Genomic DNA, 25,947 nt, shown 5'->3' with positions numbered 1-25,947 from the left:
TTTTTAAAAAATTTTTTCTAATGTTTGCTTATCTTTGAGAGAGACACAGAGTATGAGCAGGGGAGGGGCAGAGAGAGAGGGAAACATAGAATCCGAAGCAGGCTCAAGGCTCTGAGCTGTCAGCACAGAGCCTGACGTGGGGCTCGAACTCACTGACTGTGAGATCATGACCTGAGCTGAAGTCAGATGCTCAACTGACTGAGCCACCCAGGTGCCCCCGGTTTTTAGTTTCTTTTTTTTTTTTTTATAATTTTTAAAAATGTTTTTATTTATTTTTGAGACAGAGAGAGACAGAGCATCAGCAGGGGAGGGGCAGAGAAAGAGGGAGACACAGAATCCGAAGCAGGCTCTAGGCTCCGAGCTGTAAGCACAGAGCCCGACGTGGGGCTCGAACCCATGAACTGTAAGATCATGACATGAGCCGAAGTCAGACAGTTAACTAACTGAGCCACCTAGATGCCCCAGAACATACGTGGCTTTTTAAAGGATAATTTAGGCTATAAATGCACTGGGGTCACGAGGGGAAAGAAGTCATCCCGGCTCCTTCCGGAACTGCTGAGAAACAGGTGAGGTACAAACTGACTTACTATGCACGTTTCAAACGCACCATGAACCCTCTACCTAAATCGTCCACTTCAGGTACGTCGCTCTCTCCTGCCAGGGCTCCCGGTGCAGCGAGTGTAGCTGCTGAGGCTGGCGCTGCGGGTGGCTAAGTGCTGTGTGGCACCTGTCCCGGGGGCTTGTACCTGTACAGGGAAGGGTCCCTCCTGAGCGTGTCTATGCTGACGTGCTGCTCCATCAGGCTGTACAGGAGAATCGGGAGGGACGTAAAGCTGATGTTGTACAGGGTCAGGTAGGCAGTGTCATACAACGTCTGCAGGAAGGACAAAGTCACACTGAGAACAGCACCCTGGGCCTCTCGACAAACTTTTCTGATGGTTTTTCAATTTGCAAACACCCAGAGACATGAGCATTCTAGAATGCACACAGAGCCATGCTTCCGCAGCTACAGACAGCCAGACACTTGCCAACCCTTCCTGATGTCAACTGTCGTGTTAAAACCACGGCTGACCCAGGCCTGACCGGGACCCACCCCACTCAGCCACCGCAAGGTGTTGCTTAAAAGTTGGCAATTTTGGTGGCCATCTTCAAGCTTCAATCTTCCCCATCCCAGCCCCTCTGCTGGAAACAAGTAAGTGATGGAAAGGGGGTAGCCGAGGGGCCGCTGCTCTCCTTGGCCAGGCGAGACGGCCTCCAGCCGGCACACCTGAGTGTGCAGATGTCGATGGTGGGGCACCCGGGAGAGGGTCTCAGATGCCGACTGTGTCCTCTCAGGGCAGAAAGTTAGGGCTTTTGTGGACGGTGAGCATGGGTGGGGCACATCGCTGGCAGGCTGGCATAGCCACTGGGCCACCACGGCTCCTGAACCCGCCACAGGGTGCTGCACCGCTGACCAGCTCCCCCTGAGGCCTGCCCACCCCTGCGGCCTGCTCACCCCCCGCGGCCTGCTCCCCCTGTAGCCCATTCCTCCCCTGCGGCCTGCTCCCCTGCTACAGTCTGCTCACCCCTGCAGCCACCCCCACAGGGAGGGAGGTACGGCCCATCTGACCTCAGACAGTTGGACTCACCTGTTGTGAAAACCCACAGAAGAACTGGTATAAAAACTGAGGGAAAATGAAGCAGACGTTCTGAAAGGGAAGCCACATCCTGGTTAGTTCAGTGGCAGCCATGAGAGGCTCTCCCTCCTAAGCCGTCCATGTACTGAACCTTCCCTGCAGGCAGTGACCCAGGGCGCCCTGTACTCTCACGAGAGGGGTGAGGGCTTCTGAAGCCTATTCTTATTTTCAGGGCACAAAGCACACGTTCTGGTCCCTCTGTTAACAGAAACGTGAATGGAAACTGGTTGCAGAGGAAGGAGAAAGCAACGTGGGCGTGAGTATGACCAGGGCCGACTCCAAGCACAAGACGGAGGACTCGTGCAAGGACGTCCTCCTTGTGGCCACGTACAAGCGCACGTTATCGGTTCCATGCTCGATCTGTGCGTGCAGGCGAGTGCCCGCTTCCTCCTTAGAAGCAGGGTCAGTGCCTCCCTGTCAGACTGTCCCTGTGGTCCCTGCAGCACCTGACAGCCACACACTGCCCCGTGTGGGTGAGCCGGCACGGGAGCCCTTCCTACCTTGTAGAAGAAGTATTGCACGAGCTCAGATATCCTGATGTAATATAAATGCCCGTGAACAAGCAGCATCTTCTTCAAGTGCTTAAACTTCGGAATGGCGTAGTCACTGTTCCTTGCGGCCTGGCGGCCTTCCTTCCCAATGACACCTGCCAGAGAAAACGCTGTCTCAGCACCACGACGGAAAACAGTGTGGAGCGAAACAAGGTGCAAGCGAACACGGGCCAGGAGACGCCCCGCACCACACGGTGCCCTGTGCCTGAGCCCTGGTCCCACCTCTGGCCCCTCCTGCCTCACCGGCCAGGCATACAGGGCTGGGGCACACGGGCAGCTCACCTATGCCCACATGGGCCTCCAGGATCATGCTGACGTCATTGGCACCGTCTCCGATGGCTAAAGTGATAGGGTGCTCTTTTGAAAGTTTGATTAATTTAACAATCTGGAAAACAAACAGAGGCAGAATTTATCTTCTCTGTTTTCTGTGTGGGTTATTCACTAACTAGGCAGAAATAATGCAGATGTAAAGTTACATAAGGAGAAGGAAGCGACGATCTGGCTCGAGTGCATGGAGTAGTTCAATCTGTTTTCTCCACAGGGGATGAAATCCCTTTCGTGTTGGGCAGAACTAAGTAAAGACAAGGCAGCTGAAGTGGGGTTACGAGGAAGTAACGTGGGAAAGGCTGAAGACGGAAACAGGAAGTAAATCCAGTAGTTCCTGGTTCCTGCTACACGTGCGGCTTTAAACATATGGGATGTGATAAACTTGTAGGAAAAACCTAAAGGTTACATCCTGTCGGATGATACAGCCGTTCCAAGCTATCTGGTATCCAGCATCGATTTCTCACAGATAGGCTGCTTCTGATGCTATTTTCATTGTCAAAGTTGTCATGTGTGCAAATCCAATCTGGCAATTCGATGCAATTAATAATTTTAAGTGCGTAGGCCATTTTTCTGTAATCTTTCTCTCCGTTTACGTGTCTCAGAGCAGCAGTTCAAGTAGACCAAAAATGATAAGGAGTAACATGTGGAGCCTGTTCGGATTCTGTGTCTCCCTCTCCCTCTGCCCCTCCCCTGCTCACGCTCTCTCAAAAATAAATGAATGTTGGGGCGCCTGGGTGGCGCAGTCGGTTAAGCGTCCGACTTCAGCCAGGTCACGATCTCGTGGTCCGTGAGTTCGAGCCCCGCGTCAGGCTCCGGGCTGATGGCTCGGAGCCTGGAGCCTGTTTCCGATTCTGTGTCTCCCTCTCTCTCTGCCCCTCCCCCGTTCATGCTCTGTCTCTCTCTGTCCCAAAAATAAATAAACATTGAAAAAAAAAATTAAAAAAAAAAATAATAAATGAATGTTAAAAAAATTTTTTTAAATAATAATGTGGGGCAGGGAATACTTTCGGCTAAAATGTGTATTTTTTGTTGTACAATAATACTATAGAGGCACTTGGGTGGCTCAGTTGGTTAAGCATCCGACTTTGGCTCAGGTCACAATCTCGTGATTTATGGGTTTGAACCCCGAGTCGGGCTCTGTGCTGACAGCTCAGAGCCTGGAACCTGCTTCGGATTCTGTGTCTCCCTCTCTCCCTGCCCTCCCCTGCTTGTGTTCTCTCTGTCTCTCCCTCAAAAATAAGTAAACATTAAAAAAAGATACCCCACCCCCCATCACAAATCAGAGCTGGCTGGAACCAGCAGCTCCTGGCACTGACCCCCACCCCAGCGGCTGTTGGGGCCGCACCTGGGCCTTCTGCAGGGGCGCCATGCGACAGCAGAGCACAGCACTGCAGTTCCGGCAGATCTCAAGGAAGAGCTCCCGGTAGTTCCCACAGCTCCCGTCCTCCCTGGGCTTCATGATCAGAGACAGCGCGGCTCCATCAATGATGAGACCGTGGTCCTGCATGTCCGCCGAGAGTCTGTTTAATCACACAAATCAGAGACGTGACTCAGTAGCTAGGTCCATAGATTCTACCAGACTATGTCAGTTTTCCGAATATCTACAGAGGTTATAAACTGATGATCGAAGGATCAAGAAAGTGGTAATCCGGTTTTACCAGCAGCCTCTAGAGTACCAGACATGACACCCTTGAGCACATTTTAAAGTTGGGTTTCAATGAAACATTCTCACGCCCCCTAGGCAGAGCAAACAACGAGGTTCTCACTGTGGTTTCACATGCCTGTTCCAGCACTTTTCCACAACAGATGGAGAGTGCACATCTCGTGGCCGGCACAGGTCGGTGTTTATCCCCAAAGCCCCACTACGGCGGCGGGGCCGTGGCCTCACAGCTGACCTCTACAGGCATCCTGTCTGGAGGACAGGGCTTGGGAGGAGCACAGTCAGAATGGGTCCTTTTGCTAGGTTTCCACGTTACGAGAACACCCCCATTCCCCCCAGAGGGGGACCCACAGACCAGGTGGAGGGAAACATCTTTGCTCTGCTTCTGAATCATTTAACATTTGCAGGTGACGGAGAGCTTTACTACGTTAATGACAACCTAACAGGACTCGGATGCCCTCTGACCGCAGATCATGGGTCTGATACCAGCAAGGACAGCGTGGGTTAAGACGTGAATAAAATGCTGAGCATCCTTGGAAAAAACAACTCTCAGATATATCCTGTTTTCTCTTAGCAAACAAGCATGCATTATTAACATTTCTCTCTTCGCTCTGGCAGATGCCCTGAGGAATCCACAATACAGCCCCCGAGTGGCTTACAGGCAGATGAGAACCATCCCACCCCAGTGGTTTACAATCAGGCCCTTCTGCACCCTTCAGCAGAAGTTTGAAAGTGAACACACACACACTCACAGACACACACACACACACAGACACACCCGTGGACACAGAGAGACACACTCAGCCATGGAAATACACACACAGAGACATACTCTCAGACACATTCACACACACACTCATACACACAGGGACACGTACACAGACACACTCAGACATGGATACACAAAGACATACACACAGACACGTACTCACAGACACACAAACAGACACACCCGTGGACACTGAGAGACACACCCAGACATGGATACACACACACAGACATACAGACACACACACATGGACACACACACAGACACACTCAGACATGGATACACACAGACACACACACAGATGTGCACTCATGCGCACTCAAAGACACACACACACACACACACACACACACACACACACCCCTCTTCTGCAGAAAGACACGTCACAGCTGCTATGAAGAACTAGCCTTGGCCTCATCCCGCTTTTCACGGTGACCACACAAACGTGCGATGATGCCCAGGGACAGACCCACGCGGTCCACAGGGGCACCAAAGCCGGGCCCTGCTAGTGCAGGGGACGGGGCACCGCGTACCCTGAGAAGTTGTCCCTGGTTAAGCTCCCGCTGTGGCGCAGGACGGTCTTGCTCAGCTCAAACAGGACGTCGTGCAGACTCTGCTCCTCTATCTTCTTGGTGGTGAGCTCGAGCAGCTGTGTGTTCCTCCTAAACAGCTTGCAGGCGTAGCAGGTGGCGGCCGCCGTCTCCATCTTGTCCCCAGTGAGGACCCAGACTTTGATCCCCGCCTTCTGCAGAGCCTCGATGGTATCGGCGGCTTTCTCCTGGAGCCTGAGCAAAGATGAGACCCGCAATTGTGCGTGTGACAAAGGCAAATCGAAGCCGAGAGTTTCAGACTTGCGACCCGTGAAGCTATCTTTGTTGGCCCAAAACTAAGAAGCATCAGGCCACTAGCTCGTCATCTTACCAGGAAGGGCCAGATAAGCGGATATCTTTTGCCAGGAGAGCACTTCCTAACTCCCAAGACAAACACCCATGGCGTATCAAGTTAAGCGTCTGTCGTGCACAATTCCCATCAGGTAAGCCGGCACTGTCTAGCTGGGACTTCCCGCTTACAGAGGGCTTAATCAATTACAAGAAGGACCGTAACCACCAACAAAGTCTTGACCAGGAAAAACGGGGTCAGGAAAAGAGGTGGTCAGTAAGTGTCACAGTCTTTTCCTTTGGGGTGAACTTGGAATTCTGCCACTGGTCATGCTGGAGGCTCTAAGCGATGTGTGATACCGACAATGCCAGCAGGGGATCCTCCATGATTAACCCCCTTCTACGCGCAAACCCAGAGCGCACAGGGTTTACATGATGTGTACAAGGTTGCACGGCTCTGACCACATCGGTCAGGATCTTGCTGGGCCTGGAGGCCTGGTTTCAAAGCCACATCTGCCTTATCTGGGCCCCGCCGTTCTTCCCAGATTTTAGAGTCTGGGCTTTTGACGGGCATATGAAGTAGTGCGCCGTGACCCTGTCCGGGACTGGATGAAAAGGGCAGACAGGATTCTAACTGGAGTGACCCCATTACACTGGGGGTAAGCTTCCCTGCTAAGGCCTCTAGCCCATCCAACCTCAGCAGCCCAGAGACAAGAGAAAACATCTCTAATTTCTTTGGTTTTCAGCAGAGTCGGTCAGGGTTTCTAGGGAAATGATTTGCAACTGAATATCATCACTTCAAAGCCACTGGTGCCCACCTGCCCCTGGGCATCTACTCTGTTTTCGAGGTCCCGACTCCCCACAGAGTTACTCTGCTCCCTGGACCCTCATGAGGGTCTACAGACGCGGCTCCCCCACCCAGACCCTCCTCTCCCTGTACCTCCGGTCCTGAGCACAAGCTACGTTTCCTGTGTTGGTGCCTGAGGCCCTGGTCTGGCCGGAGTCAGGGAAGGAGTTACAGACACAAAATCAAAGCCAAACACATCCCCCAACACCCTGTCAAGATTGGGAAGTCACCGAGTGCTCGTTAAAGACACTGGGAATTGTAGGTTTCCAGTGAGGACTTAAATTTGGGTCCATTTATACCTTAAAGACTGAAACTTTATGGGACATAAACTTCCAAGAAATGCCTGCAAAGTTTCTGCTTCATCCTGTAAATGAGGTATTTTTTCTTTTCCTCTCCTGCTACTCTCTCAAGTCACAACAGCAAGAGACGCCCATGTGTCCATGCGCGAGGCCTGAGCTCGCCTCAGCCTCGTCACAGAGCAGTGGCGGCTGAGAAGCTCTTCCTTCCGAGTACGGGAAAGTACGTGGTTGGCAATCTCACCAGTTATTGGTAGTGGTTTCTGCAATATTCTACTCCACTGTTTTAAATTTCTTCAATGAGAAATGACAAATACACTGTGTTCGTTAAGATCTAAAATGCGTCACTTGAACTTGGAAAGGACTAGTGACAAATTAGGAAGAGAATTAGTTACTGATGGACTCTACAGAATAATTTAAAAATGACCCCCTCTCTTGACTATCCCTGACATCATGTGAAAATGCCAACTTGTCCCTTAGGCCAAGTGTGACTTTCAGGGTCCTTATTCATGTAATTACAACGTGGTCCAGTCACGACCTCCCAGTGACACCCCAAGGCCTGCCTCTCCCAATGTGGACACATGTCCCCGTGAGGATATCAGGTGCAGTGGCCCGTCCCCTGAGCGTCCATGGGCCCCGATGCCACAGCACACAGCCACCTTCTCCTGAAGACACAGCGTGTCCACTACCTGTCCTCAACAGCCGTGGCACCAAGCAGAATGAGGTCTTTCTCTATTTGCTCGTAGGCCTCCGCCAACTTCTTTTCACGATCCTGAAGGGCCACCTTCGCGGCCTGCAGCAGTGTGCAAACACCTTCATATTCTTCGGGGATCAGCCTTTTGTAGGCAACGCACAGAGTTCGAAGTCCCTCCTGTGGGATACAACGCAGCCTTTATTGCTGAAACACTGTCTTCTAGTAGCTCTCCCAGTACCCCCTCCCTCTAATTAGAAGAACTATCAGCCAGCCCTCAAAGGGATCAGTCACTTACAGCTGAATTGCATCCCCGTTAAACACAGACAATCATCACAGGTTACAAAACTTCAACGTACGCAGGGGAAGCAGGCACACCCACACCCTGGGAAGAGAAGCCTTTCTTCTTTTATTTTGACAAATGAAGAATTAAACTTTTTTCAGAACATGATTTGCAATTTTATTTTATTGTAAATATCAAGTGATTTTTCTAAAGCAACAGTTTTTCCACAGGGGAGTTTGTGACACAGACTTAGCACCCACTGAAGGAAAAAATGCTCAGTTATTTATCGAACCTCATGGGTCCACAGGACAGAGAAACAGAATCTGAGACAGTGGGTTTACTGTGATGGTAAGTCTGGGTGTCACCACACAGAACACATGCCAACAGCCAGCGAGGCTCAGTCGGTGCCTGAAGGGCCACACCGATCCCATCAAGCATTGTTTCCTTCTCGTCCAGAGGAAGTGAACCTTCACGAAGGTCTGCCTGATGCTCTGAGGACGACTTCTGGTTGGTCTGTCTGCCTCCTTGTTCTTTCAGCCCCGACTTGCCTAATCCCAGGAAAAGAGCCAGAGTCCTTCTACAATCGGCCCAAATTCTGGCAGAATCCTGGTGTGTAAGATTTTTTAAAAGAGTTCCCAGATTATGAGCTCAAGTTGTCCGTCACCACCAGGAAATGCCTCAAGTCTCTAAGACCTTCAAATGTGGCTGAAGGACACACCCACGGAGCGGTCAGCCTCTGTCATCCCCAGAATTCTTCAAACAGTGAGTGTGAACTGTAGACCGAAGATTCCAGGAATAAAACGTTTGTTTGTAAAAGTATACGGTGCTGGTGTTGTGGAGACAGAGTAGAATACCTCTCCGGAGGCCTCCAGCTAAGTGCTGCTGACACCCCGGACACTACAAAATAACACAGATATACGAGCAAACCCAGACAAATGCACTACGAGAAAATTAAAGAACCACGTCTTACAAACACAGATGCAAAAACCCTCCACAAAGTACCAGCAAGATGAATCCAAGAGCACACCCAGAGGCTTGCACCGCAGGACCAAGTGGGATTTACCCCCGGAGGCAAGGATTCGGCACAGGAGCGTCCATCCGGTGACACATATTCACACATCTCAGCAGAATGGAGGCAACCACCCTCACGGCCTCCAACTTTAGAACTAGAAGGTGGTGCCTGTGTGCCGTGGACACTGCTCGGCTCGCACAGGGACCAGGTGCCGACACACCAGAAAGGCACACTCAGTACCGTTCTATTTACATCACACTCCTAATGATGAAAGCCGCAGATGGCAAACAGACCGAGGTTGGCAGGGCCTGGAAGGGGCCTCAAAAGGGCAGCTGGGCCTGGAAGGGGCCGGGAAGGGGCGGTTGGCCCAGGAAGGGGCGGCTGGCCCTGGAAGGGGCTGGGAAGGGGCGGCTGGCCCTGGAAGGGGCTGGGAAGGGGAGACTGGCCCTGGAAGGGGCTGGGAAGGGGTGACTGGGCCTGGAAGGGGCTGGGGAGGGGCGACTGGGCCTGGAAGGGGGCCGGGAATGGGCGACTGGGCCTGGAAGGGACTGGGAAGGGGCTGGAAAGGGGCGGCTGGGCCAGGAAGGGGCTGGGAAGGGGCAGCTGGGCCTGGAAGGGGCACTGGGCCTGGAAGGGGCTAGGAAGGGACCGGGAAGGAGCTGGGAAGGGGCGGCTGGGCCTGGAAGGGGTCTCAAAAGGGCAGCTGGGCCTGGAAGGAGTGATGGGCCGGGAAGGGGCTGGGAAGGGGCGACTGGGCCTGGAAGGGGCCGCGAAGGGGCATCTGGGCCTGGTAGGGGCAGCTGGCCTGGGCAAGGGGCAGTGTGGCTCTGGACCCCTGCACGGTGGGCCAGGAAGCTGCTCAAGTGACATAATGACCAATGGTTTGGACCAACGCCTGTCCCCGGGCTCTAACACCACACTCCAGTTCGGGAAGATTCGAAGAAATGGGGCGCTGGGGAGGGCACAGGGCACCCTCCACACTGTCTCCATGGCCCCCTGGGACTCCACATTATTTCAACATAGAGTCACAAATGCAGTGGCCCTATAGGTGCCTCCACTCAGGCTTGGACAGTAGGGGGGTTCCTGGGACAGTGACCATGGCAGCCCCTTGAGTCTGCAGAGGACCTGTGAGCATGTGAGGGGACCCCCAGTGCCAGGAACGAATGGTCAGGTCAAGGGGCAAAGCGGTCCCTAGAAGCCAGGCTGGAGACCCCAGTCCACAGGGCACCACGACAGGACAGCACCTGACGCATGCTAAAGCCATCATCTGAACAGGGTGAGCCTCTTCCAGAACAAATCCGTGCCCGGAGGGAACACAGGGCAACCCCGCACCTAACAAGGCAGCGTCCTCAGGCCGGGTCCCGTCAAAGGCCACCAGCACACGCAAAGGGGCAGAGAGCACTACCCACAATGAGGACATTAAGCACTCAACTGAGGTGAAGTAAAGCCGGCAGCAAGGTCAGAAGTAGGAGAAGCCTATCAGACAACCACTATGACCATGTAACGGACGGCAGCAAGTTACACACAGACACCCACGGAACAAAGGCCTGACATCCGAGAAATCTCCGGGCAGGAAGGGTGGCTGATGAAACCCTGCTCGAGATGTGAGTGGGCGCGAAGACGGGATGACAGAAACTACCCACGACGAGGGAGAAGATGGTTTAAAAAGAAGAGAGCTGGGGAGCACTGGAGCAGTCAGGGAGTCCCAGCTGGAGTCCTGGGAAGGCAGCGGCGGAAGAAACACCCAAAGACGCACTGGCTAGGAAATTCCCCAACCTGATTAAGAAACCCGTGAACCCACAGACCCAAGTGCCTGGAGCAGCCTGAGCACAAAACAGGGTCGCTGCGTCAGAGCAGGTTGGGACCGCCTGCCTGACCACGCCATCAGAAGAGGAGATAGATACAGAGAACAGAAACGGGGACAGCGGCCTCCCGGAGCGACAGGGAACACGCATCCGTCCCAAGACACAACACGGCTGTTTCCACAACGGCCCCAAATGGGGAGAAGCCACCCGTGTGTGGAGAGGGAAGTTGGGAAGCCATGCCTGCCGCGCTGCCAGGGACGGTGTCTGTGGGCGCAGACAGCACGGTCCTGACGCGCCCAGGGGGAGAGTCCGGCACCGTCTGAAGGCAGTCGTGAGATGCAGGTGGCCCGGCGCAACCTTAACGCCAGAGGCGAGGCTACGAGGGAAGGACCGTGACATCCATGCTGTGGGCACCGCTTCGGGGGAGGAGCCGGGGCCACGATGATTCCCACAAGGAACCGCTGTCTTGAGGTTGGGGGTTTCCAAGGCGCACTGAGCCGCTGTTTCGGTGGAGCGCGCAGGGTTCTGGCCCGTGGGCCCCCTCCCCCTGAAAGAAGGGGGGCTTGGACGGCGGACCCCAGAAGGGCGGGAGTACCACCAAATCAGCATCCTGGGTGCAGGGAAAACTGTGCGCGCAGAGCCAGTCCTGTTTAATGGCTGTGCCCAGGAGCGCAGCCAGCGTCCCGGCCATCTGTCGTGGGAACAAGGCCTCCCGCCACTTCAGACTTGGTGCCAAAGCGACTCGCTGCCCCTCGGGGTGACCAGCACACCTGTACCAACACGCGTCACCCCAGAGTCAGGTGTACATGCGCCCTCGGGCGCTGGACAGAAGCACAAACAGGATCCTCGCCTCTGGGCAGCGACACGGCTCAGCCTTCTCAAACCTGCAGCTTACTGCCAGATTCCTGACGGTTGGTGTAGTTGCCCTGCTCGGCTGGCAGGCATTAGGAGGCACCTGCACGGGAACCTGAAGGTGGAGTCGCGCACTCGGACGGCAGTGCTCAGCCAGGCGGGCATGCCCAGGGCATAGAGGCACCTCCCGGTCACAGACATGTCCGATGCTATGACATCGAGTTCGATAAACGTGGACACTTGCGTGAGCACCGTGGAACGTTTATGACATTACTTGTGAAGTGGAGGTGGCGTTGAAGACTCAGGACCCGTTCTCCAAGGTTACCGAGGCCCAAACTCTGTGGTTTAGCGATTCTTACATGTCATGTTCTGTGGATTGCTGCAGTGGGGACAAAGCCCTGGCTGAGGGTTTGCAGGTGGTCTCAAGGACACACACGCTCCTGCTCGGACTGCGGTCCTCCGTGGGGCAGGCTGTGCGCGGTGGGAGCAGGCAGAGCGACCCCCTTCAGAATGAGACGCGGGGGGGGGAACCACACAGGAGAACCACAAGGGAAAGCATCAGCACGAGTTTTAAAGCGAATCACCAGAAATCCTCAGGATCCCAACACAGTCACCACAGATGTGCTTAAATTCTGACCCCCCCAACACCACTAGCCCCACCTCACAACAAAAACAAGCCGCAGCCTGCCCAGTCAGGTGCGGGGGGGGGGGGGCGGTGGTGGCGGGCACCCAGGTCAGCAGCACCGCCAGGTTTCTACTCCGTCGAAGGCACACGCAGGACAGAACAGGACGCTGGCAGCCAGCCTCCCCCCCCCCCCCCAGCGTGGGACAACTGTGCAGCCCTCCAACCAGCTCACCACCGCATTGCGCTCCACTCTGGAACGAATCTGGTCAACTTTGCCTTCTATCACGCGGGGAAATATTGAAGAGTCTGCTCCTTTGCAAAACAGATAGATTTCTCCTACAAAATGAGAAAAAAAAGACGCTTAATCACAACGCAGAGAAGACTAGACCCTTTTTCACATTTGCTTTTGTTAAGAAACAAAAATAGGGACGCAAGTGCTGAGACATCGTAGGGATTTCCCGAGACCCGTGAACACGCGCCGTCGGGGAAACTGAAGCCACGCGCTACAACGCGGCCTCTGCGCCTCCCGGAAGGACGGGCCACCACTGTCACTGCCCTCTGTCTGGTTCGGCCTGGCCAGGTGGGCATCCTGCTGTCCTTCACGTCACCAAGACCACAGGGACATCTGTTGTGAAATGCCCCCGACACATCAATGTCCCCACCATGCACACCCTGGTGCTGAGACACATGCTTCCCTGCCCTTGAGATAAACCAATTTCCTCTCCCAGGGAAGCAGAAAAGCTCTCCAGCCAAGATGAAGAGATCAACAACACAGAAGTGCCGCTCTGGTCAACAGGCCCCTGGCACCCAGGGGCTCTTTCTTTTCCAGCCACGAATCTCCTGGCCCGAAAAACCACGCAGCACACAGCTAGGCCAGCTTTGTCTGCATGCGGCTCCTGAAACACCGTGAGGTCAGTCCATGACAGCAGCGGCGGCCATGACTGGTATTGTCTCCGTCACCCGCCTTTAGACAGGAAGCGCAGACATCCTAGCCTGGGGCTGGTCTTGGAATTCCTAGACACTGGTGGCCCTCAGGGGAAACCAAGTCCAGAGGCACCAGGAGGGGCGGCCACTGCTCCTAGGGGGGGCAGCTGAGAAAGGGCCGTGGGGAGGGCACACCCCTGGGGCGACGGCTAGTGAGACCGCTTGGCTGGACAGCACGGGAACCTGGATGAGGGTGCCTGAGCTCAAGTGTGGCATTCGGAGCCCAGCTAGGTTCATCCCCTTGATGCCAGAGAGGACCCCCTCCTGCACACAGAGCGAAAACATGTAAAAGAGCACAATTCAGGGGCGTCTGGGTGGCTCACTCAGTTGAGTGTCTGACCAGCTCAGGTCACGATCTCATGGTTCGTGGGTTCAAGCCCCACGTCGCCTGCAGCCTGCTTTGGGTTCTGTGTCTCCCTCTCTCTCTGTCCCTCCCCCACCCATGCTTTCTCTCTCTTTCTCAAAAATAAACATTAAAAACCCCCCTAAAACATAGCACAATTTATGCTCACCAAAGCCCTGAAACTAAAGCTAAAGTCAGCCTACAGCCAAAAAAGATGGTGTCTGGTGACACATGGAGCTGGGCAGGGTCACACGGGGCAGGGAGCCAGATCCCCAGGACACGCCCACCAACTGTGTGGGTTCTTATCACGAGCCGGGAAGAGTGGGGCCTGGGCTGGCCCACAACCAGCCCGGGGGCAGAACCCATTCCTGACTCCAGACATGACTTCCAGCCAATCGTGCAAGTTGTCAGACATGGTTCAGGGCAATAATGCTAGTCGAGACAACATAATGGTGTGTTCCCGTTTTTTTCTAGAAAAATCATGATGACTCAAGGCACTGGCTCGGGAGTGGCTTAAATTTCCCACTGTCTTAACTTGCCAATCGCTCGATACACTCCACCAGGGATGTGTTTGGCCTTGGGGCTTGGTTACCGACAGCTCCCGACATGAAAATGACCAGAGTGTGAATCAAACTTTAACCTGCAAAAAAGCAGGAGCAGGCAGCACGTGGAACCACCCCTGGATCCTGCTCTTGCAAGTTTGTCCACAAGCAGGAAGAACCCAACAGAGTGAACGCACAGTGAGGCACCCGCAGCACAGTGAGCATGTCCATGGCCGCGGGAGGAAGCCCACGCCGTTAACTGGCCGGGGGGCTACGGTCCCCCAAACCCGTTAGGTTGTAAAACCAGTGCAATTAGCGTTCTCTCCAGGGATGCATTACTACCCAAAGAACAGTTCATTTAATTATTCAAACTTCTCTTGAAGCAAGTTGGCACAGAGGCTGGTGCACATGGCACATGGCCTGTCCTTGTGAGCCTGCAGTCCCGCAGGGGACCCTGGAGGACAGGCAGACGTCGTCCCAGGGAAGCGGCTGTTGTCGGGAAGTGAACGCCCCGGACGAAAATTGTTCATGTGACTCAGCTCCTCCCCGAGCTTTGGGGATGCGCCTTTGAAGGGAGGTGGCAGTTGTCGAGGACTCCACAGTGCACCTGCCGGGAGCACGTACGGGCACGTGGCTCAGGAAGAAGTGCAGATGGGGCAGGAGCTGTGAGAAGTCACGCTTCTCTTCCTGCGGCGAGGTCGTGCCTGCCGGCTCCCGAATCACCTTCCAGGTGGGACTCAGCCGCGACACTTCACATTCCCGTGGGGACACCACGTGGTGAAGGACTGAGGATGTCATGTCCCAGAGTCCCACGCCTTTGTTCTGGGGTGTTCTGACAGGTTCCAGCCCTGGAGAAGGTGCTCCAACCGCTGGGGGGAGCCACCCACCCCGCATGCCCCACACACCTGAGCGTGTCTGTCGACACTGTGGGCGAGTGCTTCCCACACCCTGCTGACCCCAGTGCCAAAATCCATTTTGACACATTACGAATAGTGCTCATGTTATTCACGCCCCACGACACCTGGTGCCAAGACTCACTGGCGGAGCCCTGCCGGTCCTCCTTGTTGACAACTGGCTCAGGGGCACGGGGACCATGCAGGGACAGTGCCCAGAGCTGCCAAGTGCCTTCCCCAGGCTCATCATCCAGAACCCCGGGAAGCGACTCGTGGGGTCCTGCCAAAAGACGCGTCCCGGCAACCTCACACCGTCCTTTGTGGCCTAAGGAGGAAAACTAGTCATTGCCGGTCCCGTCAGAAGATGGTCACAACAGTCCTGTTGAGGTAGTCCCCACATGAGGTCCTCCCGTGAGCGTCAGGACACTGGCTGACACAAAATTCCCCAACGTGCCTTCAGATCAGTGTGTCAGGCTCAGAGTCTGGTTCCAGGGTCATGGCTGTGTTTCGCTGCTAACCAGGAAACTTTCCAAAGAGATACGCAGCCTGGCACCACCTAGTTTTACCCTTTACAAAAAGGAGTAAGGTCCCACATCTTTTGACAAGAGGCCATTCTGAAATTGCGATTGCGTTGAGCGCACTGAATTAAGCAGCGTCTACCGAGTGGTCGAGAGCAGGGCAGCGGTGCGTACCCTGCTGAGGTGAGTAGGGGTTCGGTCTTCAGGATGTTCACAGTTGGCTGGTGAGAAGACAACAACTCCCCCGACAGAGGCAACCAGGGAAGGCTTCCTGCAAGGCAGCCGTGGGGCTGCTCTCAGAGAAGCGCAAGTGAACAAGGGGGCCCCCAGGGGGAAAGGTGCCTCTGGGGAGGGGCCCCCAGGTGGAAAATGTGCACGTCCAGGGTTGGCTGGGGGCTGACAACTGGGAAGGCAGCTCGGGAGCCAGGGCTTGGCCACCGGAGGAGGCCCTGCAGGGTGCCACCAGCAAGGTGCCCTCGGGGCCCTTTAGGACTGATGTGCCGCAGATTAGGAGGCGGGGGCTGCAGGTGGGAGACCCCAGGCTGCCGGTGAGGGGGCTGCCAGGAAGGAGAGGAGACCCCATAGGACTTGCTGGTCAAGAGGAAACATCAGGCTTTCCTGTGCCAGCAGAGTGCCAGGAGGAGGGCCGGGTGCCTGGGGCGTGAGGAGATACGGGACCTACAGTGGGTTCGGCAACTTTTTGTTTTAAAGAGAACGAACGAACGCTTAAGTCCTCGTGCTCCTACAGGATGTGAGCATCAGAATAAACCCGCTACGTTGTGCAGTTGAGGAAATGGAAGAAAAAAACATTTCTACCTGTAGCAGATCTGACAATCACACTCATTCTCCTTCTTACGGAGTCAAAACTCAAGATTTCCAGCAATTCAAACCTGAAAAAGAGATTAAAAGTTGGTTTTGACATGCACCTTGCCCCATGAGTCCTGTGAGCCTAAGTAATCACACGCCTCTGCTCAGCAGGACATCCAGGGTGTCCTCTGCCGCGTCCAGAGAGCCCTCCCTGCACGCCTGCCCCGTCCCTCCCGGCCAGGCCGCTCCTTCATGGAGTCGGGACCCACGAGTGGGGGACTCTGCTCCTCACAGCTGGCACAACACCCCCAAGGCCAGGCTCCCGTGTGCTCACCACGAGGACCTACGCACGGGACCCCCCAACCCGAGCCCAAGGTGTAGGTGCCCAGGGAGTCCGTTCCCCAAACAAAAGGCACATTCACTTTCCTGGATTCTGAACACAGACACGCAGATACTATCAGAGCTTCCAACCCAGGACAATAAACCAGGGTCCTTTCAGTTAATAAGAATCATTTAAAAAACAAAGAAAACCAATATTTAATTGGCTTGTAGTCTTATCATCAGAAGACCACGATCTCTGCTGGCATTTGAAATACCAAAGTTAATTCAGCAACCCCAGACACCGTCTCTGGAGACTCCTCAGGGTCCAGAGACCCCAGCTGCAGCTTGTGGGGGTGGGGAGGGCAAGCTGTAGGAGAACCCCTCTGCGGAAGCCCACCTGCCACCTCGGAGGGAGCCAGGACGGCAGGCAGGGCCCCGGGAGCCCCCAGTGCTGTGGGCATAAGCCCCCTGTGCCAACACAGGACCCGCGGCCAGCCCAGAGCAGTCAGGGGTACACCGCTTATGCTGACCCGAGGGTTTATCTTGCTCAAGGGAACGTTAAAATTCGGGGGATTCTGAGGCTGTCACCACCCAGTGTCACATTCTTTGCCACCTGTCCTTCCCCGTGCCCATCACCGCACGTTCGTGTTTATAAAGGAGACCAGCAGCCCCGAGTCAAGACTCAAGACACGCCCTCTGTCTCAGGGACAAGGCATCTCAGAACAACATGGCCACCAACCCTGAGCACACATGGTCACTGAAGACAGAACGGGAAGCACCAGCACCCACCGCGTCCTTGCTCAGACTGTCTTCGGCAGGCCATGGGGTCCCACAGCCCGGGGGCTGGTGCTGTGTGAACACGGGACCACTGTGGCCACTCCCTGTGGCAGACAGGCAGGCAGGCAGGCAGACAGTGGCTGGGAGAGTGTCAGAATGTGTTAGAAGCTGAGGGCACTCTCGTGCTAAAGCCTGATGTCAGGTGGCTCACGGCAGACCCTCCGGACGCCGCAGCACTGGCCAGCCTCCACTCTGGCCGTCCACTCCTAACCTCCCCACCAGTGGGCGACGGTCCTGGGTTCTCCGGAGAAGAAGGGGAGGCAGGCGTGGGAGGACAGAGGGTCTGGGTTTTCCCCGGGAAAGCCATCGTGTGGAGGAGTCCTTCCCCCAGTGTGCGGCCCTCACCTCTCCACGCCATTCTCCCTGTTCAGTATCTCCATGTAGTTCTCCTTCAGCCGCAGGTACGTGAAGCCGAGTCTGCAAAGAAGCGCACAAGTGCGGAGCTTAGCCAGAGTCCCCAGGTTCCTCCTCTACACGTTACTTAAGTTTGGGGAAAGCGTTCTTTTCAAGAAAGAAATACTTCTGGCAAAACAGAGATTGTAAACCGCATTGCAAAGTTAGGAAGTTATCACAGTGACGTATTCACCGTCTCAAGAAATTCTCTGAGAGCCAACAGCCTTGTGACTTATTGTGCCCTCGTACTGGTGTTAATGGGTGTCAGGAGGACAGGAGCAGGTGTGTGGACCGGCCCGTGGGTGGCGACCCCTTTCTGCCCACTGATCAGTGGGCTGTTTAGCCACGGCAGCCATGTCACAATCACAAGGATCCCGGGACACGGTGTCTCCAGAATGACCCTCTCAGTTTACTGATGAGGAAACTACAGCCCAGAGCAAGCAGTCAGTCAACAAGCCCGCAGAGCGTGTAACCTGTAACACCCCTCCTCTGCCAGCCTGAGAGCCGCCTGTGTGCCAGGTGCTATGGTGCAGAGAGAGGGGCGTGGCTTCTGTGCACCAGGAGCTGAGAGATGGGGACGTGGAACTGCCACCTGAACACAGCCGGTGGCCACGACGATGCCAGGGCGCCACAGGACCATGGGAACAGGGTGTCCACTCGCCCCAGCAGCGTGTCTACAGTGACCGGCAGAAAAGCCCGTCCTGACTTCTAATGTGACTGCACAAGCTTTCCCTTCTGAGCCCTCGTGTCCAAGGAGAGAGCTCCTCTGCACGTGTGTGAATTTGCACATTTGATCAAGGTCCCGCTGACACAACTTACATGCCTGAAGTCACCACTCAAACTGCACAGGGAAAATGCATGAGTTGGGGTGCCTGGGTGGTTCAGTTGGTTGAGCACCTGACTCTTGGTTTCTGCTCAGGTCACGATCTCATGGTTTTGAGTCCAAGCCCCACATCGGGCTCTGCACTGACAGTGTGGCGTCAACCTGGGATTCTCTTTCTCCCTCTCTGTGCCCCTCCCCCACTTGCACTGTCTCTCTCTCCCTCTCTCAAAATAAATGATTCAAAGTTAAAAAAGAAAAAGAAAAACGCATGAGTCAACAATGCACAGGTTCTAAGCAGATGAGAGTGTTCAATGCCCTTTCGTTACTGGCAGCGAAGAGGGACGATGGGCCCCCGGCACTAACCCAGTAGCCGTAGGCTGCGGGAACTGGGGAAACATCTCCCTGACGTGGCTCTGGAATAAAGGATTCTTCCCCATGTTTGCTCAGAATGCCATCTGTGGAAGGCCACGTCCTGAGGCAGCCAGAATTCCCAGTAGGAGGGTGTGGGCAGCGGAAGGCACACAGACCTCACACAACAGCAGACAAAGTGAACTACGAAGACAGCCCCGCACCCTATGCTGTGTGACACTGCCCAAGTTGCTTGACATCCCTGGGCACCAATTCTTTAGAACAGAAAAGACTGGCCATAAAATGCATCTAAGACTGTTTGTATCTTCAACAGAAGTTAGAAGGGGAACCATGCATCTAAGACAGTGGTAAAGACCAGCAGCAGGGGGGCTGCCGGCGGCAGGCTGTGTGCAGAAGGGACTGTCCTCCACCAACAGAGATGGGGGGCACTGGGGCGTGAGGGCACTGCCTATCTAGCCCCCTTCCCCCGCAGCACGGGACCGCGTCGGGACGTGCCGGTATGAGCCGCGGTCGGGGCGGATCGCACAGCATGGACCTCGGGCACCAGACCCGCCTGCGGCCGGACACGTACCTCTGGATACCTTCGACTAGGGCCACCTCGTCGGGAGAGGACGAGATGTACACACAGGACTTCCCCGAGTCTGGTGACTTCCTGGGTCCATCCACGTCATCGTCATCCTTCACCTGGATTGTGTGGCACAGGCACAGGGCCCGGAAAAACAGCTCTTCTCGCTCCTGTCAAAGTACAGCACAAGACCCCACACGTCTATGCCGACGCAGCTCAGAACACATGGCGAATTGACAATGAAGCAGGGTGGGCGCCCTTCAGGGGTTTGGAGGGGTTAGTGTCCCCTCTGGTGCTTAAGGGTGGGGTGTGTGTGGCTTCTCTTCATTCTCCAGCACTTCTGAGTAAGAAGGGGAGGAGACGGGGTCAAGGTCGCAGGCGGTGAACTCGGCGGGCCAAACCCCTGCGAGCCTGTGTGCCCTGGGGATCCCCGACCACTTCCTGGGGGCCCTGGGGTGTAGCTGAGGCAGAAGGGCGCCAAGAGAGCACCGAGCCGGTGGCACACCTCACGATGACCACCGACCCCGGGCCCTCCCTCTGAGGCTCTGCGGGGAAGCCGCAGTCCCCAGGCGGAAACTGTCAGAGGCACACGTGGCAGGAGGTGGGGGGGCACTTGGTCACGACAGGCCGTCACTGTGCAGCCCGCTAAGGTGAGCTGTGTGACCCTGCACAGAGCTCTGCAGTCACCAAGGTTTCGGGAATGGTCTCCTCACTGACCATGGTGACCATGGTGAGGGTCACAACACCTCCCAGAGATGCTGAGATCTGGAGCCACAGCACACGGGTATGTGTGCGTGTGTGCCTGTGAGATTGTGTGTGTGCGTGCGCACGCGTGCTAGACTGTAGCTTGTGTACACGTATGAGGGTATGTGCACATAAGTTATGTCCGTGCATGTGTGTATGTACACGTAATGCACGTGTGAGCAGGAAGGCCACGTGTCTGTGTGTGCACACGTGTGTACGTGCAGTACACGTGGGGGACATAGTCTGGTGTGTGCACATGCATGTGTGTGTACACACCTGCACATCTGAGATGAAGGGCACGTATGTGCACTTCAGCGCAGTGTGTGCGCACACATGAAGGTGTGTGTACTATGCACGTGCAACGCACGTGTGCGTGGGGGGGCATGTGTCTGTGTGTGTGCATCTCTGTGCATGCATGTGTGCGTATGTGCTCGAGCGTGAATATGCACACGTGCGTGAGCACACACCCCTGGTGCGCTGAGCCCCTCTGCCCTCAGCCCACCACTCGCCTGCCTGTCCACAGTGTAAAGCTGCATCTCACACAGACGTGACCTGCCGGACTTGCTGGCGGAAGTGGCGGCACCCCACAGGCTCCACGCTGGTCACTAGGGGACCCGAGCACGAGGTGGTGCAGCCCACCCTGTGATCGGGACCCTGTGCAGGACAGAGGGGACGGCCCCGAGGGAGCACACCTGCCGGGGCATGCCCACCTACCCTGGCGCCAGCGCCCGGGGAGGAGTCGATCATGTCGATGCCGGAGGCGTCGGGGAGCACCTGCCCGTTGCAGACGGCGTGCGGCACGTACACGTGGCCCTCGATGCAGCACTCCTTGAACTCCATGTTGTTCTCTGTGAGTGTGCCGGTCTTGTCCGTGAAGACGTACTCCACCTGCGGACACACGGCTGCGCTGGGCACGTCTGGCCAGGGGCCCGCGGCCTCGGGCACAGAGAAGGTGCCACTCGCGGGTCAGACCCCGGTGCAGCCCCGCTTCCACCTGGAGGGGGCTTCCCGGGCTCCACCCCCCACCCTGCCGGAGCCGCTGGACCCTGTGCCTGGTAAGCCAGCCTCCTCTAGCTCCCGCCCAGGCCAGCAGTCCCGTCGGAGCCGCGTGAGCACCTTCCTCTGGGTCTGGAGGTGGAAGCTCTGGGTGCAGCTCGGCTCCCGTTGTTTGGATGCACAGATGTGGGGTGGGGGTATGAGAAAATGAAGGATGCAGGGAGAATGAACCTGAGCTCACTCTGAGGTCTGGGAGGTCAAAACTCACCACACCACTGACAGTTCACCAGTCAGAACTCAAACAAAAGCACAGAGCAAATTTCAGACACAAAACTACACCCAGTTTTAAGCCCTAAACTTGGATCAATTTCGGGTACATGTTCATCAGGAATGACGTAGAATTCTGGACAGTGGAACAGCGTGGGGATCCCCGCCGTCCAAGCCCCGCTGGCTGGAGGAGCAAGTCCCCGCTCACTGCCCGGGACACGCAAGGGAGGCAGGTTTAAGGGCAGTAAAGTGCAGGAGCCCGGGAAGCAGAGGAGACAGGTAATGAACCGGCTACATGTTTCATGCTGTGCCTTTTTCAGCAAAATGTTCTCGTGTCTTAATCCCACCGCACAAAATGCCTTCCCCTATGTGCTTGACTCAAGTAAACTGTAAGTACACAGCAGTACCCCCCTGAATTATTTTTAAACCACCTGCCATCCAAACACCCAAAACTCTGCCAGGCCTCTCCCCACAATCTGGAAAACTAGTGACAGGAAGGCGCCCGCTTGTGAGGGCTCACGGGCACGGGCGGCTGTGTTACTGGAAGTAAGTGACATCTGACATTTTTCAGAGTGAGGACCAACGATGATAATGACTATTTCAGGAGGCCCCATCTCCTGAAGCTTTCCCACAAACCTCCGGGGCCCCTGTGCTGTCCGACAGCTGGAGCCAGATACGTTCTCCGTAGCAAACTCGACATTTTTCTTGTTACAGAGAAATGCTTTCCTCTGAGAATTTCTCAGCAACACACAAAATACACCAGGTAATGTTACCAAGGGTGTGAACATGCAGAGGGAGAGCTGGTCTGGCGCTGAGTGAGCGGGCCGGGGCTCCGCGTGGCTGTGTGACACCGGAGTCCAGCCCGAGGCCGCGGCACACACTGGAGCGATGCCCTGAGAGCCATGCTCACCAACCAGCAAGTTCTCTCTCGGGAACAGACCCCCTTGACCCAAGGGGGGAGCGCTGCAGGCCCCCACCTGAGTCTGTGCGTCTACTACAGACTGCTGTTCTGTAGGGGGTGGATTTCAGCTGCCAGTCTAAAGCGGCCCTCTTTGCAAAAATCTTCCAAGTTTCTTCCTGTTTTTTTCCTTTTTCTTTTCAAAGATGAACAAACCACCATTTACCAAATGCCCTTTCCCAAGACGTAAGAGCCAGGAGAGGGTCAGGCTGGGGCACAGCGATGGAGCTGAGCTGTGGGGCCGGTGGATGGGCGTGCACGGGCTCTGCCCCTCTTCTGGGCGGCCCTGAGCTGCAATGCACACCAGCCAACACCCCATTCAGCCTGCCCTGCACTTGGGCAGGGCACGTATCAGGCCCATTTCACAGACGAAGCAGCTCAGATACGGAGAGCTCGGGCCAACAGTGTGCAATGAGGTGTCTGACCCCTGCAATCCACCCAGCCACGGACACTCGGAGGTGTCTCTTTGCTCATCTTCAGACTGAGGAAAGGGAATCACCCAGAAAAGCGGACTGCGCTGCCTGTGAAACACGGTCTCCCTGCCTTCATGGCATGAAAAGCCAGAACGAGCAGCACTGCAGCCTCACGGTGAGCTTTCATCAAACAGCTAATACAGCTAATTTCCCGTCAAATGTCTACACAAAAGCACTATCAACTGTCATATAAATAAAGTTTAAAAAACCAACTCTGCTGCCGTGTTTCATGAGTTACAGAATGCATCTGTGAGGATGAACTAAAATGGAAAAGTTTTCATCGGAACCGTCCTGATAACACACCCACCCCAGACGCCTGGGAACACAGCACGGAGGGCACGATCATCTACAAGTTGGGGAAGAGGCCGCCGCACACACTGACCTGTCCTAATTCTTCGTTCAGGTCTGAGGTGTTGACCAGAGGCCCTTCGCCTGTGTCCTCATCAAACATGTCTTCATCCCAGGTGATGAAGTACGAGCCCAGGAACTTCTGCATTTCCACCGTGACGTACATGGACACCGGGATGATGTAGTTGAAGAGAACCATGAACGCCAGGAAGTCCGTGAACGCCCTGAGGAACTGAGAGAGCCCCACGTGATTCCCGTGTCCCATCACCAACACCACGAAGATCTGACACTTAGCGTTCCCTTCAGGTCGCACCAGTGTTATCTGTAAATACAGGTGTTTATTTCAAATCCAAAGATACACATTATTTGGGGGCAGGCACAGCTTAGTGGCCAGTCACCTGACTTTAGCACCATGAGGGCCACAGACAGGGAGAAGGCCTATACTGGTGGCGGGGGCAAGGGGCAGGTCACCTGTGAGATAGTCACACTGGGGGGAGACAGGCGCCTGCCTCCTAAGAGCTGGCGGGAAACTGCACGTTTTGAGGGTTCCAGACTCTGACATGTTTCCAAACTTACTTGGTAATAACCCAGCCCCAGAAATAAGGCTGGGAGAAAGGACTTCTCTGCACAGTTTTGTTCTGATCTCTAAGCCATTTAGTTCTGTGGGAGATCCGACTGAACACAGGTGAGGCAGGACTCTGCTCTGGACCCGCTCTGCACCCAGTGCTACCTATTCTGGAGGCACATAGCTCAGGTGTTAACTCAGGGAAGAAAACAGTACTCTTTTAAGTGGAGAAGGTTCAGTCAAATGATTTTAACTCCTGGCTTAGGGAAAATCGGTTTTCATAGACATGAGCAACTGAGCCTGAACCCCAAGGGGAAATGCAATCAGTTCTTACCATAATTTTCCTGTAACTGACATGTTCCTCCTTTCTTTAGTCTCTCCATAAGTCAGCCCCATATGCCTCATGATCCTCACTGAGCATTTGCTGAATGGTCTCTAAGTACAGGACACTGTGCTGGGTTCTAGAAGCTCTGGAAATGTTTACAGTGCTGCCCTAATGAATTCACTGTGGGGGCCAATCCCTTTCCAGAGTATACATTCCAGTACCCAACCAAGACAGGGCGAGCACGGTCCACAGGGGGAGACCACTGACGCTCGGGGGCGAGTGCGGTCCACAGGAAGAGACCACTGACACACCCTGAGATCAGTGAATGCCTCCAGGACAGAGATGTCACCAACCGAGGCCTCCTGTTCTCCTGCCATGTTGCCATAACAATGGCTTACAGGCGGTCTGGTCACCGCAAAGGGACGCACTTTCCGTACCAGGTTCCTCTGTCTTTCCGATTCGGTTTTGTGATTATACCACGGCTCATCTCGGAACGGTTCGCTCTGCCACACGTACTTGAGGACGGTGTTTATCAGTGCTTTACTGACCAGAATGCAGAGGTACACAATGAGGAAGACATTCATGGATCTACAACACAAGACAGCAATGATACTTAGTCACTGCTTCCCGAGGGACCTGCTTGCCCTCCGTGCTGTGTTCCCAGGCATCTGGGGCGGGCGTGTTATCAGGATGGTTCCGATGAAAACTTTTCCATTTTAGTTCATTCTCACAGATGCATCCTGTAACTCATGAAACATGACAGCAGAGTTGGTTTTTTAAACTTTATTTATATGACAGTTGATAGTGCTTTTGTGTAGACAGTTGATGGACCTCAAGCCAAATGCGTGGCCAGGAAACAGAGCAACGTGTGAGCACCCCCCCCCCCATCACCTGGCACGGTCACCATGAGGACAGAAGCTTGCACTGGCGTGTGATTCTGGGGCCACAGGGAAAGTCTCAAGAACAGGAGAGGGCAGTTCACGCAGCCACACTGCTGACTGTGTGGTCTGGGAGTCCAAGATTCAGAGACACCCAGATGTCCACCCTTCGGCCACTAAGCTTCAACCAGTGAGTTCCCCAGTACCACTGGGGCAGGAGACAAATGCCTTCGAATAGGAAAAAGGCTGAATCCCTGGCCAATGGCTCAGCGGATCTTGTGAAGAAGGCTTGAGTTTCCAGTATTTATTTCTGAAACATATTCATCAAGGTTAACACCTGGAAACAGAGCATTCTTGCTTATTAAGAGCCAAATCTCCATTTTCATATTCGGTGTAGCTGTCGATGGACGGAGATGGCAGGATCACATTCTGAGACCAACCTGCCCGAGGCAGGCAGCAGACACCTGACAGTCTTCCCAAAGATCCCCAAGTCCACCCCACCCCCCCCACCCCCCCGCCGTGTGGAATAACTTGTAACCACCGCAAGTCAAGGATGCACTTGAACAAAAGGAAAGTAAGACAACACTCTGGGCCACATTTTCTCACAAATTCAACTCTGTCCTTGACTCATCACGGTAAGGATTTTACTGTTTAACGAAAGGAAGATTGTTCTCTCTGCTTATGTTTCCCTCAGAAAAACACACGGTTTCCAACAACCCCAAAGCT

General features: G+C 55.0%; 1 protein-coding gene across 6 annotated transcripts in view; it reads right to left on the bottom strand.

Annotated features, from left to right (window-relative positions):
- Positions 1–25,947, bottom strand: part of ATP11A (ATPase phospholipid transporting 11A) — a 122,597-nt gene that overhangs the window by 18,718 nt on the left and 77,932 nt on the right. For all 6 annotated transcript variants that reach the window (XM_030314307.1, XM_030314316.1, XM_030314326.1 and 3 more), the window contains exons 11-24: positions 24,781–24,931; positions 23,488–23,685; positions 21,126–21,299; positions 19,674–19,837; positions 17,863–17,934; positions 16,369–16,442; positions 12,505–12,608; positions 7,694–7,875; positions 5,517–5,768; positions 3,900–4,074; positions 2,510–2,612; positions 2,177–2,322; positions 1,629–1,688; positions 747–874 (exon numbers count right to left, since the gene is read on the bottom strand). In XM_030314307.1, coding sequence (XP_030170167.1) covers positions 747–874; positions 1,629–1,688; positions 2,177–2,322; positions 2,510–2,612; positions 3,900–4,074; positions 5,517–5,768; positions 7,694–7,875; positions 12,505–12,608; positions 16,369–16,442; positions 17,863–17,934; positions 19,674–19,837; positions 21,126–21,299; positions 23,488–23,685; positions 24,781–24,931 — 1,983 coding nt within the window. The remainder of the gene's footprint in view (positions 1–746; positions 875–1,628; positions 1,689–2,176; positions 2,323–2,509; positions 2,613–3,899; positions 4,075–5,516; positions 5,769–7,693; positions 7,876–12,504; positions 12,609–16,368; positions 16,443–17,862; positions 17,935–19,673; positions 19,838–21,125; positions 21,300–23,487; positions 23,686–24,780; positions 24,932–25,947) is intronic.

This window comes from Lynx canadensis, chromosome A1 (genome assembly GCF_007474595.2).
Source record: "Lynx canadensis isolate LIC74 chromosome A1, mLynCan4.pri.v2, whole genome shotgun sequence".
Taxonomy (NCBI): domain Eukaryota; kingdom Metazoa; phylum Chordata; class Mammalia; order Carnivora; family Felidae; genus Lynx; species Lynx canadensis.
This window is presented reverse-complemented; position numbering and strand designations above follow the sequence as displayed.